Below are 20502 nucleotides of genomic sequence, written 5' to 3'. Positions count from 1 at the left end.
TGAGGTTGTGCGTTCAAACGTTGCCATCTACTTTGAATTATTATTATTATTATTATTTTAAAGTCTATTTGATTCAATGTATGACTTGGTTTGAGTCGTGCCAAGCCCTATCACAAAGACCGAGTGGGTGAACTGACTCGATGAGCCTTGGCAAGTCAGAACCGAGTAAGCGAGTTTCTTAGTTACTCCGTAGGAAATCCTGTCAAGTCAAGCTGACTCAGCTGGGTTTTGAGTTGAGTCACCGAGTTTTAGAACTATGATTTGGTTCATGCCAACCCATGACTAACTTGACTTGCTTGTCAGTTTCTTAGTGGCCTGGTTAGAGAGGGATTTTAACTATACTAGTACCGTGGTATGTCCAAAATCCTAAAAATGAAGAGATGTTTCAAATATTCTGAAAGTATTATATTGACAGATTTTGAAAACATTTTTAATCTAAATTGCCTTTGTCCTTGAATCAGTTGCTGTATGTACAGTAAAAAAATCATAACTAGAAATCCTGTTGAGCCGAGTTGATTTGATAGCATTTCTTGTCAAGTCACAAAGTTTTAGAACTTAGACTTACTTGTCAGTTTCTTAGTGGCCCGGCTAGAAAGGGATTTTAACCATACTATCACTCTGGTATGGCCGAAATTCTAATAAAAGAAGAGGATGTTACAAATATTCTGAAAGTATTCCGCTTACAGGTTTTGAAAACATTTTCAATATTCTAAATTGCCCTTGTTTGAATCAGAGACTGTAAGTACCCTAACAAATCCCGGCTAGAAATCCTGTTGAGCCGAGTTGATTTGATAGCATTTCGTGTCAAGTCACAAAGTTTTAGAACTATGATTTGGTTCTCACAAAGTTGAGAAGTCTTGTCTAGTCAGAACCAAATCGATCTTGCTTGTCAGTTTCTTAGTGACTTGGCTAGAAATCCCGTCGAGTCTTAAATTTCAAGCCGAGTCACCGAGTTTTAGAACTATGGTTTGGACTGTTGAACCATTTATTTTTCTCCCACAAGTTCTCCATGATTCATGGACCCATCAGTTTTTGGTCTACGGGTTGTTTTCAATTCACACTACCATATTAATTGATAGTCCAGATCTTTAATATGTGTGTCATCCAATGGTGGGAACAAAGGCTCCCACATGGTAGCTGAGATGGGGGCCCCACATTTTATCAAAACCCAGCTGCTATATATATACATCTCTCCCACCCATGATGAAATGAGAGAGAGAGAGAGAGAGAGAGAGAGAGAGAGAGAATGAGTAAGGTGTTTGAAGTAGGGAAGCTGAGTGTAAAGGTTGTGGAGGCTCCTGAAAGCTCATCACCTCCGAAGCCTCTGTTAATCAGCACACCAACAGAAGCAGGAGAATATCCAGTGGTGGTTTTCTTCCATGGCTTTTGTCTCACCAACAGCTGCTACTCTGCCATCCTTCAACACGTTGCTTCTCATGGATACATTGCAGTTGCTCCTCAGGTTTATTTACATTTCACCTCAATCCTATGAAATCTTTACAAAAAGTTTACAAAATGACCCCTTCAAACCATGCTTCTAATATGTTCAGTCGCGTCGACCCGAATCAACCGGATGTCAAATTTTAGTAATAATTATAAATTATGAATAGAAGGATTATTAGCAATAAACCTAGTGATGCGATCGCGGAATCCAAACTGTCCATGAGATGAACTACCTCAGAATTACCCCATATCCCAAAATTCAGTACGACCCGAAACTTAGATGGGCCATAGACAGGGAATATATTAAAAGGAACACCAGCCATTGATTACATTGGGAGGCCCTCCATGTTCTTTATATATAATTAATCATGGCCATTCATACCCTTTATCATTTTTCCAAATGAAGGATAAAGCCAAATTCTGGCTATCTTGCAACTCATGTGGGTCCTATGAAATTCAAGGGTGGGAATTGCATCGATCCCAGATCATTCGCTTTATCATTGCTCACCTTAGTGTTGAATCAGGCTTATTTCTTGGGTCTTAGGAATTTCCTGAGGTGAATCATCTCATGGACGGCTTGGATTCCATCACATGCACCTCACCGTGGGAGATTTGCATGAGAGGGATTGAATAGTTGATTGTCGAACACATGCCAACATGTCACATGTGCATATGTTCAGACTGTTCATTAGGTGGGGCCCACCATGAATGTTTTTTGTCAATGAAAATCAGTTTGGTCCGTTTATAAGTTGAAACCATACATGTATAGAAAAATACCAGTACAGGAAGGAGCAGCAATCTTTAAACGTATGGCATGTTGGAGTATTTCAAAACCTAGGTTTTGACACACAGCACCCTACTTTTTGGAACAAAGACAAATAACACCCTGCTATGTGTTTTTCAAATAACACCTTTCTGATTTTTATATTTTATTTAAAAAGGGGTTAGAAAATTAACAAAACCTTTCTACCTTTTATTTAGCAGAGTTTGAATTTGGGCGAAGAGAGAGGAGAGAGATTAGGGTTATAGCTGCTGTTTTGGAAATTTGAGAGAGGGGTAATATTGTTATCTAAAAATATTTTACTAACCCAACCATGTTTGGTTCTTCTGTCCCAAAAAACAATTAGCAGGGTGGTTTTTGACAGTATTGCTAAAATAAAGTGTGTTTTTTTAGAATTTCATAAGAGAGGATGTTATTTGTCTTTAGGACAAAAGGAGAGGGTGCTTCATGTCAAAACCTCCTCCAAAAAATACATGATCTTCGTGTGGTTTGTCAAATACTCTATTCCTTAAATGACCTACCTGATGAGTGGATTAGAGAGAACACCCATTGTGGGACCACCTAAATAAATGGCCTCAATCAGCCACATAAACACCACATTTTCACGTGCGCATCTTCAATCTAATCCCCTTACCAATCACCTTAGGGGTCGTTTGGCACCATGCACTTGGGGCTCTCAAAGATGGATTTTGAAATCTACGGTGAAAGCTTGGATTACATCTAAAATCCTTTCAAGAGTTACGTGTGTAACATGTGTGTCACTAGACACCTAATGGGCACATGGCCCACGGATGAAATCCCAAAATAATTAGATTATCGATTGCATCACTATAATTACTTTAATAAGATGACCTGCACTGTTCAAACATTATCCATGTAAATCAATGGTTAAAAATCATTGGTTAGTCACTCGGATATGATCTTATGCTTGTGGCCTATCAAAGACTTGGAATTTCATCATTTTCAGGCAAAGTATATATTTTAATGGGCTTATTACAACCAGCTTTTCAAACATTACATATATACACTAATTAGAGATATTAAAATTGATTTAGTAATTAAATTCAAATCCCCCATAAATATATTATACATAGCTACTTCTGAATTAGAGGGGATTCTAAATTCTGGGTGGAGGATTCCTATGGTGTTCTAAATCCAAAGGATTCCGAATCCACGCTCCTAAACAGACCCTTAGTGTCTCTCTAGCATGTTTGGGAGCCAAACAGTTCAAACTTACCTGTATTCCACCCAACTGATTGCTTGAACTATCTCGCAGTTGTATTCCCTCACTGATGATTTGATCAGCAACCTCTTCTCTGCGAATGAAGAGATCGAATCAGCTTTTGCAGTCCTCAACTGGTTATCTCAAGGTCTGCAATCTTCCCTCCCAAACAATGTCCAAGCAAACCTACTCAAGCTCGCTATCGCCGGCCATAGCCGAGGTGGCCGTGCCGCCTTCTACATTGCACTCCACAACGGCCAGACCTCAGTCAAATTCTCCCTCCTGATGGGCATCGACCCCGTCGCTGGAGGCAGCAAAGAGAACCAACTCAAGCCTCCAATCCTCACTTACAAGCCATCCTCTTTCGACATTGGCGGAATACCAGTCTTGGTGGTCGGGTCGGGCTTGGGAGAGCAACAGAAGAACTTCCTCTTCCCCGCCTGCGCTCCCAAAGATGTGAATCACAAGGAATTCTACAACGAAAGCCAGGCACCGCGTTTTCATATGGTCGCGACGGAGTACGGTCACATGGACATGTTGGATGATAAAATACCAACATTGGTGGCGAAGCTTGCTTCTTGTGCGTGTAAGAATGGTAAAGAGAAAGAACCTATGAGGAAATTTGTAGGTGGGATTATGGTAGCATTTCTCGAGGCTTACTTGAAGGATGAGAGAGGAGATCTCAAAGCTATTATAGCTGACCCTTCTATTGCACCAGTCGAGCTTAATCCAGTGGAGTATGATGAAAAATAGAAGGTTTGTGGTGTCGTTTGGTTGCACCAAATATTGTGAAATTTCATAATATCTTGCACCAAATTAGACTAATAAATCATGAAATATCATGATATTTGTTGCAACCAAACGATATGCAACCGTTGGTCTTTTGTGCCCCGTCGTGGATTGAACATGGATCAAAAGTCACATTGGTAGGACAATCAACACCCTTCATCATTCAATTGAACAAATATCAGTAGCTGGGATTAATTTTATTGTCAATCCACGGTTGGATGCAATAGACCAATGGTTTGGATTGTTGATCCAGAGGCTCCGCTTGTATAGGTCGCCTATGATGTACCTTCTCTTAGCTATGGTGGGAAGTAGGTAGCTTTTTCTAGGGTTTGTTAAACCGCTTCCGTTGGTGGGTAGGCTCATTTATCATTTGGGCTTATTGAATGGCTTTTGTATTAGGGTAAATCTTGTGTGAATGTGGGATATATTTCCTTTGATTTTCCTTTCGTTTGGGTTTGTTTGTTTTTTTTTTTCTTTTTTCTTTTTTTTTTTTAAATTTTACACACGCACACACACACGCACGCCGTGGGATTTCACCACCGGTGGGTAGTCGAACCCTTGACCCGGTGTTGAAACTCCTGGGAGTCTACCACCCGGGTAAGAGTAAGGACCCTCGGTTGGTAAGATTGAAATGTGGAATAAGATTTCTTAGGAAGGATTTGTAAGCAGTACACCTTTTATTGGAGAGATCTGATGGGATGCATCCCTACATAGATGTTGGATTTCTGGTCATGTCCCAATCATCCGAATATTTCAACTCTTCAATCGGCTATCACCGTCTATATACAGTGAGGCCCGTGATATAAATGGTTAGATTATTTCAACGTAACCAAATCCCACGGCTACAACGGCTGTATCCTTTCCTGAGTATGGAAAAATGGATGGACGGCATGGATAAACCACATACATCATGGTGGGGGCCAGAAAGCACCATCTAGTAGCTATGCTAGTTACACGGTCAGTAGGCAATCCGCGTCCCTCCCCCATCTGACGGCGGATTTGGGGCGCAGATTGGATACTACCTCCACCAACCAAGATAGAGACGGACGGTCCCATCAGGGCTCTGTGGGGCCCACTATGATATATGTGTTTTATTCGACCCGTTCATCTATTTTGATTGATAATTTTAAGATTTGACAAATAATATATTTTGAATGATAATTTTAAGATTTGACAAATATTATATGGGTACAAAACTTCTGTCACCCCAAGCGTTCAATCCCCACTGTTTTGTGTGGTATGGTCACTGGAGTTTTTAGATCTGCTTGATTTTTAGACCCGAGTCCTATTGTGGACATGCAAAACAGATGGATGGAGTAGATTTGTCACGTACATCTTTGTGAGCCCCACGTGGCCCCTGGCACGAGAATACTGTGTTGGGGTCACAAGCAATCAATGAATTGGGTATAGCTAGAAACGGACGGTCTTGTTAGGGGATTTGTGGGGCCACCTTGATGTATATGTTTTATCCACGAAGATCCATTCATTTTGACAAATTATTTTAGGGCATGAGCAAAAAATTGAGGTAGATTCAAATCTCAAGTGTACCACACTACAAAAAGCAGTGGGGATTGAAGCTTATCATTGAGCCTTCAATTTTGCCACCTTGGACTCATGCCACTAAGCAATCAGCATGATCCAAGACTTTATAGCCCACAAAAAGTGTTTAATGGTCAATGACCATTGTTTCCGGTGGTTAATGGCCCACAAAAACTTTTGTACCTGTTGCTTCATATTAATATGGAAGGGTTATGGTTATTCTATAAAGAAGAGTATATCACATGGTTCATTAATTGAGGGGTAATGTTTGAGAGATGTATATGAATGGGGCACAAGTATGCTAAATTTGGTGGCAAGGCAATAATATATTTTGTCTCATATTCTTCAAAAGATAGAAATTGAGACAATAAGGGCAAATATGACAAATTGCCAACGTTCAGATATTTATGATTTGTTTTTACCAACAGGTTTTCGTGAAAAAGGTACTTACTTTTAAATACCAACAAATTATCAAACAGATTTTTTAGTAATTATAAATACTTGAATTCGATAGTTTAAGATTTTAGTAGTTAAATTAATTTTCAAATCTTATTTTTCAGTTTACCAAACGGCACCTAAGTATTTGTGTATCAAGTCTCATATGTGGTTAGACTAACTCCCATAATGATAAACTAGCTAGTGGTTCAAAATCAACAGGTAAAATTAGTTAGTTACGATTATAATTAAAAAAAAAAAAAGTAGTACACAATGAAGAAAATGAAGAAGCTTGAAATGAAAATATCAAATCCGTAGATTCTAGTCTTAACCCTAATAGCCAATATCTTAAGAAAGATTTGTTGCGAACTGTAATTCAACACAAATATTTACACCTCTAAATGTTGAAAAAACTTCAAGTATTGGTTCCAACATACTTTATAAAAGTGTTTTAAAAAAAAAAAAAAAAAAAACTTTGTAAGACGGTGGAGACGAGAGCATGAGTTCATAGATGATTTAATGTAGGAATAATTTATTAACTCTCTCGGCTTTGATGTCTAGGATATATAGAATTTAATGGGAAAAGACACTTTTGTGTCTTTTAAGATATGCATACCTATTCACACACAACAAGTATTTTGTTTATAATCATATGTTTGTAATAGTTATTTATTTCTCTTCTAGAAGGAGATAGTCAAACAAAAGTTAAAAATAAAAAATAATTTTTTTTAAATTTAATTACCACGTTACAGTACATGCAACTGTCATCTAAATCCTAATCAGCTCAATTGTCGTCATGTGTATATCTAGTCACATGTCCGCCACATTTGGATAACACTGCGGATAAAATGTTAGGTATGAGTGGGTTCAAACTTCTGACTAGACTCACATGCAACATTATTCCCAGATTTGCATGTACGAATGTTGTCATCCTTGTAAAGATTTGAAGGCAGGTACTTGTCATAAAAACCTCTCCTCTTGCCACTAAACTGTTAAATATTTTAAAGAATGTTTACATAGTCGGATATTTAAAGTACTTTTAATTCATTCTTTATATGTGGTGAGTTCCCACCCTTCTTTAAAATAAAATAAAAAATTAAAAAAAAAAAAAACAAATATTATATTTGGTGATGGGCTGCCGCTAAAAAAGATATGCCCAACTTTCTTGTAGTGAGATTTGAAGGCAGGTTCTTGTCATAAAAACCTCTCCCCTTGCCACTAAACAATTTAATAATTTAAAGGATGTTTACATAGTAGGATATTTAAAGTACTTTTAATTCATTCTTTGTATGTGGTGAGTTCCCACCCTTCTCTAAAATAAAATTAAAAATTAAAAAAAATACTATATTTATTTACTTTTAGAAAATAAATATATACTTTTTACAATTTATTTTCAGTATAAAAGAACAAAGCAATAATCATTATTTGTTTGATAATTTAAGTTGTGTGACTAAAATTCCAACACATGCATCTCATGCATCCTCAACGTGTCCCATCATTTATAAATGAGGTGAACTTTTTTGTTTTTAAAGGTGGGCATATTCCAACAGAATTTCATTGAATTGACTGGATTTACTGCCATTCCGACGGTCCGAACAAAAAGAATTGGACTGCGCCTATCAATGGGTCGAACTAACACATGGTCAAAATGGATGAAATGTGTAATTGAGTCAGAGACCACACGATCATATTCATGCATGCCCTATAGGACCCACCCAACAAGAACGAGCCATAATGATATCTACGATCACATGTGTCCATGCCATTCATCAGTTTTACCATGTCAGCTTATTTTAGTGCATGATTCCAAAAAATGATGTAGACCAAGAGCTCAGGTGGACCTCAGTATTATAGAAAAGAATGGAGATTAAGCTCCCACGGTTCAAACCTTCTCGAGGGTATAGAAGTTTTGGATCAGGCGCCTAGGTATATGTGATCTCATAAACAGGTAAGATATCACAATGGGCCTTGGGAAGGTTTCAATGTGGCCTTTCAATTCCCACTTTTTCCTGTAGTGTGGTGCATTTGATCTCTGGATCTGCATTATTTATTTTTGGACTCATTCCATAAGATGATATGGAAAAATGGATGGACGGCCTCACAGAGCTTGGGCCACGTGTTGCCACGATATCCCTGTTGCTGCCGGATGCTGCAGGCAACTTAAAAAGACGTCCCCCGCGTGAGGACAAAGATGTCTGTATCCATGATGTTGCGTTTCTACGCGTCGGTTGAGAGCGAGGGCAGGTGGATGTTAGTATTCTGCATTTGGATGATACCTCTTGAGAGGTTTTTTTTTTTGGCTTAAAGGGTGCACCGTAGGAGTATGAATGGGATACGTGCCATGTGGCACACGTACGTGAGATCTCAGCCGTAGAGTATGTGGACTTAAAATGTGAACATGATCGATCTCTTCTTTAATTTAAGCAATGCATTGTTGAGTTGCATTTTGAAATACAATTTCTAGAAGAATAAAGAGTAAATAGCTTCTTCTTTGACAGTGGCCTATGGACTCAATCCAAGCATGTCTACGTGAGGTTCATCTTGATATATGTGTTTTATCCACGCGGTTCATCTATTTTTACGGACCATTTTAAGCCATAAGATTAAAAAGGAGATAGATGTATGATTCAAGTGGACCACACCACAGGAAGTAGCGGTGATAATGACACCCACTGTTAAAACCTTCCTAGAGCTCACCATGATGTTTATTTGCCATCATAACTGTTCGTAAAGTCACATGGACATAAAGGTAAAATACAAATGTCAGCTTGATCAAAACTCCCACAGCTTCCAAGAAGTTTTTAGTGGTGGGCGTTCAATCCCCACATCCCCGCTGTGTGGTTTACTTGAGCATTGGATCTATCTCATTATTTGGATCATGTCCTAAAATGATTAAAATATATAGATGGATGGAGTGGATGAGCACATAGATTGGTCTGAACCCACGTTCCAGGCCTCATTCCATTTCCAGCATCCAGCGCCCTTGGAAGTTTTGTATCATATGCATGCTCCGGTTCTCTTAGAGCACCATAATCCGTTCCTTTGATCTAGACAATTGCTTAGGTCCACCGCGCCTCACATGGCCTACAATGCAAACATCACACCCACTTGATGAATATCAACCATTTGATCAGTTGTCCTTAATATAGACGGTCAAGATTTTTTACACAAAAATAGATCCAATCAACAATCTATTCCACCTATTTGTCATTAAAGAATCAATTTAGTTAGGAAACTGTAGTCATCCCATCCATTCATCGAGTAGGACATATTGTCAAACGTTTCATATGTAAAAAATCAGGCATTAAACTCATAAAGTGGTCCAAGCATTTTCTAACCAACCATTTTCCTCCCATTGGTTTGATCTGCCTGATCAACGGAATGATATTATTTTCATAGTGTACACTATCTGATGAATGGTCTGGATGTCTGCCATCATGCCATTCAACGGTGAAAAGAAGGCTGGACCCACATTCCATCAAAACCGTAGGATAAGTGCCACATAAGTAACAGTGGGTATGCAGGTCGATAAGCAGATGAGCAACTTCTACATGTAGGCGAATAAAGGGGCGCGGAAGTTCCTGTGCTGGAAACTTATGTGGAGCCTACATTGATATTTTTGAGAAATCCACCCCGTCCATCCGTTTTGTGAGATCATTTTAACATGTTGGGTAAAAAATTTTCCGGATCCAATGCTCAAGTGGGCCCAAAACGTGAGGATTGAATGTTGACAGTTGAAATATTCGTGGGCTCATGGAAGTTTTCAATATTCTAACATTTTTGTTTTCAGTTCATCACAATAGAAATGACATTATGAACGGTATGGATGGCATGTAAACATCACTGTCGACCCTAGGGAAGTTTCAACGGTAAGGATTTCCCTACCCACCTATTCCTGTAGGGTGGCCCGCTTGAGTCTTGGATACTTATCACATTTTATTTCAAGCCTAAAATGAGCTCACAAAAAGGATGTACAGGGTAGACTTTTCACAGACATCGCAGTGGCCCCACCTAAGTTTATAGGGATGCGGATTTCCTACAAAGCTTTGGCAAGAACTTCCTGCTATGGGTAGAAAGGTGAGGCCCATCGTGTTGTCTGTGAGAAATCCATTCCTTTCATCCGTTTTTTCAGATCATATTAGAAAATTGGCTCAAACTGGCACAAATCCAAAATTCAAGTGAGCCACACGGTAGAAGATTGAACATGTACCGTTGAAAGATGCATAGGGCCACAGAAATTTTGAATTAGGCAAATTTTTATGATTTCAATTCATCCTAGCAAGAATGGCCTTATGAACGGTATAGATGATATGTAAACATCACGGTGGACCAAGGAAAGTTTCATCCGCAAGAATTTACCTAGACGTACAGCAAACTTAAGTTTTAGTTTTCCATCATTTTTTATTGACCTCGAAGTTTAGGTCAATTACCTAGAAAGCTATGAAGCTCGGTGTATCCCAAGAGTGACCTTCTGACAAGCTTTCGAAAATTACTTGAATCAAAATGCTTTTATCCTTATTTTAGTAGTGGTATGGTTTTCTAGAGAATAAGAAGTTACGTCGTCTTTAATGTCAAGAAAGTGATGTGTATGAAACTCTTTTTTTTTTTAATTTATTTTTTTGCGCGGGAGCAAGGATTAAACTCATGGGGCCCACATTGATGTATGTGTATAATATATGCCACTCATCCTTCTTATCGTGTCGTTTTAGAGTAGGGCCCAAATATAAGCTTGATCTAAAGCTCATGTGGGTTACATAATAGAAAATAATAGTGACAATGGAATCCACTGTTGAAACTTTCCAGGCTCATTGTGATATTTGTTAGAAGTGGACACTATTCAAGTCAGGACTTTTTAAGCCCACGGCGAGAAGGCCGATAAGGTAGACAGAACGGATCACCCCATTGTGTGTCTTAGGCTATTGTACCAATGGTTATCCTTTCTTTTGATAATAAAGGAAGTGAACAGTTAATAACCGCAACCCATATCACATAAGAACTATGACCCATATAACATGATAACTACAACCCAAGACAGTTACGACCTTTACCACATTAAAACCATGACCCATATAACATGACAACCACGAGCTTATAATATGACAATCACGACCCATATAACATGACAACCACGAGCTTAATATGACAATCACGACCCATATAATATGAGAACCACGACCCATATAACATGATAACTACGATCCATGACAACTACGACCCATGACAACCACGACCCATAAAACATGACAACCGCGACCCATGAAAACTACGACCCTTACCACATTACAACTGTTGAGGGTCGAATATTGCATCTTAGACCCTAGTTTTTACTTGATTTTATAAACATAATACTGTTTAATGCCCTATTTTAATCGTATTTGTGTTGCTCGGTGAATTTAGGAGCTTGGACTGAAAAGGGTGCTAAAAGCATGGATTTAACACTCCGAAGTCACCAAGGTAAAGGACAGACCCCAAGGGACCAAAATCGAAGAATGTACATACCAGAGATCTAAGAATGTCAAGAAATTAAAGTCCAAGAGCCTGGAAGTCATTTTGAATGCAAGATCACAGGGTTCTCATTATCTGTTTGGTTCAAAACTTGATATCTAGCTTGAGGACCATAAATTAACTGTACACGTCGAAATTCAGCCCATGGATCCTTGTGTAAGTGGCCCAACGGTCAGATCAGCCCATAAATCATCAATCTGGGGCCCACCTGATATCTAGACATGCCTCAATTTTGGTTTCAGTTCTTAAATGAGGTATAAAAATGGATGGACGGAGCAGATTCTACATATATATTACAGTGAACCCCACATAGGGCTGGGCGTGCACATAGTGCCCGCACACCAGCCGTGCACCAAGTAAAGAGTCGGTTCAAACGCTGTTTAACCCGACGGAATTAGAAAGAGAAAGAGAGGGAGGCCAGCGACCGCACCCACACGTCCGACCGGGACGTGTAGTGGGCCACCACCGTCCACCATATAGACGATCAGGACTGTCCATTAGATCTAGAAGGGGGGCAAGACCCTCGCCTGGCTTTCCTTTTTGACCTATGCACGTGGATCATCAGAAAACATACGATGAACGGTGTGTTGGTTTGATATAGTGGACGCGCACCAAAATTCGATCAAAACCACTCCTTTCCGACTGAAATTTTGCCAGGAATCCGGTGGACGACATGGATTTCTCAAATGACACCGATAATGGGCCCCAATGATGCCAATTCTTATGCAACATGTGCGTAGGACGATGCCGGCCAACATGGGTCGTTTTGCGATCATAGTGGTGATCGGATGCACCATCTGAACCGTCCGGAAGAGAGAGAAGGTGGCCACAACTATCGCCAAGGTGGCAGATACCAAGGACAGGCTGTACAACCGTCCCAAAAATCCACTAAACGCAACTTGGTTGCATCTCTTTCTTGCGTTTTTGGATGCATAAAAGCTACGCACGCACCATCTTACGCATTCCAGCTTCTCTACTGCCCTATGCTGGCTATAAAAAAGAAAAAAAAAAGAAAAAGAGAGAAGACGTGAGAGGCCATCCAGGTAGACGGGCAGCCGTGGAGGCATCCGCATGTGGAGGAAGAGATGTGGAAGAGAGAGAGAGAGAGAGAGAGAGAGAGAGAGAGAGAGAGAGAGAGAGAGATGGACGGCGTGGACGTCCAGCCATCGGCCAGGGTGTTTTCTTCCTTTGTTCTATTTATACTATTTTTTTAAAGAGTTTTTAGCCATCATGATTATGATTGGCTAAACTCTTAGCTAGGGCTAAGAGGTGAAGCCTGTAGCGTGATGGGTAGTTTTCTAGTGCTTGGATTCATATTTTAATTGAACTCTCTTTTTATTCTTGTTTGATTAATAGGAATGGTTTCAGTTTTTAATGGCTTGTTGTTACTTAAATTACAATGGATTTGTGATAGCTTTGAGCATGTTCTTAACATTATAGGGTTTGTGAATTTGGGAACCATGTTGTTCACCATCGTCTTCTGGGCATGGTTGAATGATGAAATCCTTCCCAACATTCATACATTCCTTAGATTGGTTATGGATTGGGTAAATTCTGTTGTTTGCTTTGTCTAATGAGCATGGTTTTGTGATGGAATCAATTCTAATTCTCATACATATCTTCTATTTGATAACTAGAAGGCAAGGAAGTTCATATTTGTGTTTTAATGGATTATCTTCCAACTGGATGAAGATAAGACTCTAAATTCAGTTGTGTTCTTGAATCAAGCGTAGATCACTCTAATCTCTACAAGTGGATCCTTAGCACCCTAGTTTCCCTCTTTTGAATTTTACAAGTTTTAGTTAAAGTTATGTATCATTATTCCTTTAAATTTCCTTGATTTAGTTTACATCTTCGCCTAGTTCTAATTGGAGTTACTTTCAGATTATGTACAAGGTTCAGTCCCTGTGGATTCGACCTTGGTCTTATCGAGATTATTACTACATCGCAACCCTATACTTGGGGTGTGAACAACAACCACGACCCGTACTACATTACAACTACGACTTGAGAATTTAACCATACATCGAGACCCACATTGATGTATGTGTATAATACATGCCGCCAATCCTTTTTGCTGTGTCATTTTAGGGCTAGGGCCCAAATATCAGCCCAATCCTGTGCTCATATGGGCCACATAATAGAAAATAATGGTGACAGTGGCACCCACTCTTGAAACTTTCCAGGCTCATTGTGATGTTTGTTAGAAGTGGACATTGCCCAAGTCAGGACTTTTTGGGCCCACAACGAGTTTACCGACTAGGTGGATGAATCAGATCACTCCCATTGTGGGCCTTAGGCTACGGTACTAATGGCTATCCTTTTATTTGGTAGTAAAGGAAGTGGACATGTAACAACCGCAACCCATATCACATGAGAACCAAGACCCATATAACATGATAACTACGACCCATGACATTCACACCCTAAGTATAGGGTTGTGATGTAGTAATAAACTCAGTAAGACCGAGGTCGAATCCACAGGGACTAAACCTTGTACGTAATCTGAAAATAATCAGAACTAGAACTAAAATAAGATGAAATCTAAATCAAGTGAATATGAGAGAATAATGATGAAGTATAACTCTAAAACTGGAGAAATTTAAAGGTAGGAAACTAGGGTGCCAAGGATCCACTTGCAGAGATCAAGGAGATCTACGCTTGATTCATAAACTCAGTTGGGCTTCAAGTCTCATCTTCATCCAGTTGGAAGATATACCATGAAAATCAAATCTGAACTTCTTCTGATCTAGTCTTTAAGAGATAAGATGGATGTAAATCAGAATGAATTTCATCACAAAACCATGCCCATGAGACAAGGTAAACAACAAAATTAAACCAATCCACAGCCAATCTAAGAGATGTATGAATGTTCGGAAGGATTCCATCATCCAACCATGTCCAAGGGGCGATGGTGAACAACAGGGCTTCCTGACTTCATAATCATAATAAGGGAAAGGAAATACTCAAATCCATCGCAGATCTATTGTAATTTCAGTTACAACAAACCATTAAAAACTGAAAGTATTCCTATTAATCAAACCAGAATAAAAATCAGTTCAACTAGCATGAATCAAGCCGTAGAGTCTTCCCATCATGCCACAAGCTTCACTTCTTAGCCCTAGCTAAGAGGTTTAGGTCAACAGGCTAAGAGGTTTAGGCCAACATAATGAGGTTAGAGCTCTCGAAAATTAAAAAAAGAAAAATATGAAAACAAAAAGAAAAATCTAAACTAATAACTCTCTCTCTCTCTATTGCACTTTACGTCCAAAAGGATCCTCCCTCTTCTTTCTTCTCTCTTCTCTTTATAACAACCAAAAGTCGGTCGGTTGGAGCTTCCGCACAAGAGGCGGTGCATAGACAGCAAAGAGGTGGTTGGCGTTGTTTATAGAAACTTCCTGCGAAGACAGCAAGAAAAAGACACAACTTCTTGCGTTTGGCCAGGTTCTTGGGACGAAGTAGCTGATTTCGAGATCTGAGCCATTCAGACTCCTTGTTGACAGACGGCCACCCTATAGTAAGACTTTTAACGATTCAGATCAACGAATCGATCATGATCTTGATTGTGGAACGGCCCGGAAGTCCCGGTTTCCCGGATGCGGATCTTGGTTTCAAACCGGTGCTGAGATGCTCTGCGGGCCCCATGGTGATGTTTCTGATGAAATCCACCCCGTCCATTGAATTTCTGGAAAAAAACCAATCGGGAAGGGGTGGTTTTGGTTGAGTTTTGGTGCGGTGCAGTGATGTTTTGCTTCCGCCGTCCATCCTACGTTTGATTGTGATTTTCACGTGTGTGCACACATGGAACAGAAGGACACCTAGGAGAGGGTCAAGCCCCCCCTCTGAACGCAATGGACGGTCTAGATCTTGCGAATGGATGGTGGGTGGGGCCCACTACTCATTGCAGCGTCGGACAGCGTCTGCCCGCTGTGAGTTAAAAAAAAACGTCGGTCAGCTCGTGTGTGTTCCGGTGCACGACCGATGCACGCACAATGCACATATGGAGTCCATTGTAATGTGTCACGAAATCTGCTTCATCCATCCCCTTCCTCATTTAATTTAAGGGGTTGAGACCAAACTTGAAGCATATCCAGATATCAGGTATGCCCAAAATCAATGGTTTATGGGCTGATCTGTCCATTGGGCCACTTCCACAGGGATCCAATGGCTGAAATTTGATGTGTACGGTTAATTTATGGTCATCAGGCCATATATAAAGTTTTGAGCCAAACGGATTGCAAGAACCCTGTGATCTTGCATTTAGGATGACTTTCAGACTTCTTTAGCGTGAAACACGTAATTTTCTTGAATCTCGGCCATGTAAAATCATCAATCTCGGTCCCTTGGAGTCCGTCCCTTGTCTTGGTGATTCTTGAGCGTTAATTCATGCTTTTACCATCCTTTTCAGTCATACGCTCGTGAATTCACCTTGCAATACAAACACGATAAAAATAGGACGTTAAAAAGCATCATGTTCTCAAAAGCAAGTAATAATTGGGTTTGATATGCAATATTTGACCCTCAACAACAACACATATAACATGACAACCACGACCCATGACATCTACGACCCTTACCACATCACAACCACAACCCATATAACATGATAACCACGACCTATGATAATTACGACCCATATAACATAACAACCACGACCCATATAACATGACAACTACGACCCATGACAACCATGATCCATTTTTTGGTAGTATAAATGGATCAAAGGCTACAGATTAAGGCCGTTGTATAATCCAATTGATCTTTGGATATGCTTCAATTTTGGGCTCAACCCCTTAAATTCGATGAAAAAATGGATGGACGACGTGGATAGACCACATACATTTAAGGTGGGCCCAACTGACTACTCAATCCAATTTCCTCTCTCGAGCGCAACTTACACTGGGAAAGAAAGAAAATAGGCACAGATTGCTACTGGCAGGTTGAGTATCCAGACTAGCTACTCAGCGGATTGCTACTGACAGGTCCAGACTCTCTACTCAACCTATCCGTATCTAATGTTGAGTAGCGAGACATCACCAAGTTCCATGGGCCCCACCATGATGTATGTTTTGTATCCACACCTTCCATCCATTTGGAAAGATCATTTTAAGGCAATACCTAAAGAATGAGTTAAATCTAAAGCTCTAGTGGACCCCATCACGTAAAACAGCGGGGACAGTGATGCCCACCATTAAAAACTTCTAAAGGCCACTACAATTTTTTATCTGCCTCATTCTTTTGGCTCATGCCGCGAAATGATATCTCAAAATGGATGGAGGTGTAGATACAACGCATACTTCATAGTGGGGCCCACAGAAGGTGACATCACTTTAATAGTCGACTTGCTACTCAACTTGTATCCAATCCACGTCCATCCGCATCCATCAGAAGCAGATTGGCTAGTGTACCTCACACTAGCTGCTGTATTGACGTCAACAAGTTTTGTGGGTCTAATCACGAGGTATGTGTTATATCCAAACTAGCCATCCATTTTTCCAGCTCGTCTTAAGGCTTGAGACGAAAAATAAGACAGATATAAATATCAAGTGGACCACACTGCAAAAAGTAGTGGGGAATTGAACATCTATCATTGAAACCCTTTTTGGGGTCACAGAAGTTTTGGATCAATATGAAATTTGTTTTCCCTCTTAATTCAGGTCTTTGTGACCTTATGAACAAATTAGATGGAAAATAAATGTTATGATGGGCCTTACGAATTGTTTAACGGTGAAAGTCATTATCTCCGTTGCTATTTGTGGTGTGGTCCATATGATCTTTGGATATGATTCATTTTTTAGATAATGCTCTAAAATGATCTCTAAAATAGATAACCGATGTAGATATAATAAATACATCATTGTGGGGCCATGTAACCGTTCGTACAACTCGGTTACATGGAATGTGGTACACGGACGCGGAGTGCACAATCCTTGTACAACACGTACCTACAGCGGCTAGGGTGCGGATTAGGTACTACTTGTGCCTATGCAGAGCTCAGGACAGGCTAGACATTGTAACGCCCTGAAAATCGAGGAAGAGTAGAAGATCAACTCCCGAGTTCCAACGCATCACTTATGCAATATAGATAATGATGATTAAATGTTGTCCGCATTAGTACATTTAATGTGAGTGAGATTATACCAAATCAGCATATCATACTCCAGAGACAGTTAGATTACGCAAGCGAAAGACTGTGATAAATATATAAAGCATATAAGTGGTTGTAAGTCCCTAGAGTATGAACATGTCACCAAGTTAAATGATTACATGTATAATTTCAAAATATACAAAATGATAAAGTATAATGTCATCTATCCATATCCCTGTAGCCGCGATACACAACTCCAGGTCTACATAGACCTGCCAGAGAGTTACATGTAGGAGAACTCTTCCTCGTCATCATAAAAGACAGGCTCCATTTCGTAAACCTCGTCATCACCTAAAACTAAAACAGGATTTGGTTGGTGTTTTAAAACACCGTCCTAGAGTGGGAGTGAGTGATCAACTCAGTGGAGCTATAAGGCAAAGGTTAATATGTTATCAATTCAGTCAAGCAGTAATGATAAAGCAATACAATAAGCATTCCAGGTACTCTGGTTAATGTAAGGATGATATGTGTTAATGATTTATGCCCTCGCCTACACTCCCTCTGTGACATCATTTCACGATCGCGACATGCACCTTTTCCTCTGTGCTCAACTCCAACGCCAAAGGCACATGCAATGCGGTGCATGTGCGTGATTATCCAAGTTCTTAATTAAACTTATTCATATAGCAGGTTTGAAAAGGTAAGGTACCTCCATTTATATCATTTACCTAAACGATGATCTATCTATGCCGTCAATCCTAGTTAATCACATACGAAAGATAAGTTATAGGGCAACGTCACCCCTGATTTAAAAGTAGTGGACAAGCAAGTTCAGGTCACTATGGAGAGGCTCGTCACCTCAGCGTAGGCCTTAGTTTATACTCGAGGTCACTACAGGAAGGCTCGTCACTTTAGCGTAGGCTGACAGCTCGAATACAGTGTCTCATACTATCGTATTCAGCTCACGAGTTTGGTTTGCTCATTGGACACTACGGGGAGCTCGTCACCCCAGCGTAGGCTGACAGTTTGACCACAGTGTCCCACACTACTATGCCCAGCTCATGAGTTTTAGCGGATCGAGGTACCAAGATTAAACGGACTTTTCACTGGTAAGTTGGTACCTTAGATTCAAGCAGTAGCGTCCATACATGGTGAACATACATTATGTCAATCGGGTTACTTGACAAGCTCGATGAGTACGAGCATACGTTGAATTGATCGACATGGAGTGCGTAAGCATCCTGTGTGGCCTAACCATTGTTGACAAACAGCGTACGACTCAGATTCATCGAATGTGTCTTGTGTGGCGAAACGACCTCGGCCACTAATCTGGGAACCGTTACCGATTGCCTGGACAACGTAGTAGTCCCAATCATATTCAGACACAATAGGCATTCATATGTGATAGTAAAAGTAGCATGTGACAAACAATTCAAATATAAATCTTATTTGAGCATTTTGACGAACACATAACACACATGTTATTATACATGGGCCTTTCATCCATAAGCCATATAGTAGTAAGGTAGGTTACATAAAAGAGACTATAACTATAGATAAGGGAATCGAGAATCATATCTCAACACCCTCAGTAAATACATTTCAACAAGCATTTTCTCATTCAGGCATTTTATCAAACACTTAGACTACACATATTAACATACATGTAATATAGTAGTTATAACAAGTATTGTAGCAAATCTTTTCGCAACGGATTTGCCACACATACAACAATCATATATTCTCAATCGATAATCATGGCAAGCACAAATCATAATTCTATATTCATTCAAACATTTAAACAAACACATAGAATGCATTATATTTAACATGGTTCATATATATGTGTAAAACACGGAAGCATCACATCTAAGTACATGCGACAACAATCAAGTCAGTCATAAATTATTAACTGACATTGATAGCCTTGAAAACCATAACCTAAACATTTATAGTCCGCACCTTTCGTCGGTAAACTCGTATCGAACTCAATTCGAACACTATACCTTCATTTTCGGCACAACGGCTACCTATAACATGAAATATGTTAGCTATTTCACCGATTTACCTATTTGAATCCATAAAACAGATTAGGGTTAGGATTCCTTACCTAAAAATGGAATCGAAATCATCAGTATAGCGACACGGATGAGGTGATTTAGCACGTGGAGCGGCAGGGAAGAATCCCAGCAACCATCTCTCTCACTCTCTCTCCTTTCCTCACTTTTTCCTTCTCTTTTCTCTTTTCTCTCTCCTAGGGTTTAGAAAATTCGTATGGCATAGGAGAGAGGAGTTTTAAGGGCCTTATATAGGCTCTAAACTGGTCTCAATGGCCCCAAAGCCATGGTATACTTAGGTTATAGCCAAAGGGTGGCTGTTTCGGGCCAACGTAGCTCATCTAGAGACCCCTTTTTTGCATACAGTTCAGAGAAAGTCTCCTAACAATGGATCTATGTCAGGTTAAGTTTTCGGTCCGATCGAATTTACGGATCAACCGTGGAGGACCAGTTTCAGTTTAACGGTCGTCGTCACTCGATCAGGGCCACAAGTACACTGACTTGTATATGAAAATTTTCTTGATCCGAGGGTGTATTTGGGTTAGATTCTGACGGTCTGAAACCTTAAATTTGGCCTGCAAGGGAATGACCTAATTTACTTAAATCTAAGTTTACTTTCTAAAGATGTTCGCGTTTCTCACAT

The 20502-nt window shown here is 39.9% G+C and overlaps 1 protein-coding gene across 1 annotated transcript; it reads left to right on the top strand.

Annotated features, from left to right (window-relative positions):
• The first annotated feature begins 1200 nt into the window (after window positions 1-1200).
• LOC131249382 (chlorophyllase-1-like) lies at window positions 1201-4677 on the top strand. The gene is made up of 2 exons (XM_058250128.1): window positions 1201-1462; window positions 3501-4677. The coding sequence occupies exons 1-2, from the start codon at window positions 1247-1249 to the stop codon at window positions 4197-4199; spliced, it is 915 nt and encodes a 304-aa protein (XP_058106111.1). The 5' UTR covers window positions 1201-1246; the 3' UTR covers window positions 4200-4677.
• The last annotated feature ends 15825 nt before the right edge of the window (window positions 4678-20502 follow it).

This window comes from Magnolia sinica, chromosome 6, assembly GCF_029962835.1.
Source record: "Magnolia sinica isolate HGM2019 chromosome 6, MsV1, whole genome shotgun sequence".
In the NCBI taxonomy this organism is placed as follows: domain Eukaryota; kingdom Viridiplantae; phylum Streptophyta; class Magnoliopsida; order Magnoliales; family Magnoliaceae; genus Magnolia; species Magnolia sinica.
The sequence above is the reverse complement of the archived record's forward strand: the minus strand, read 5'-3'. Positions and strand labels throughout refer to the sequence as shown.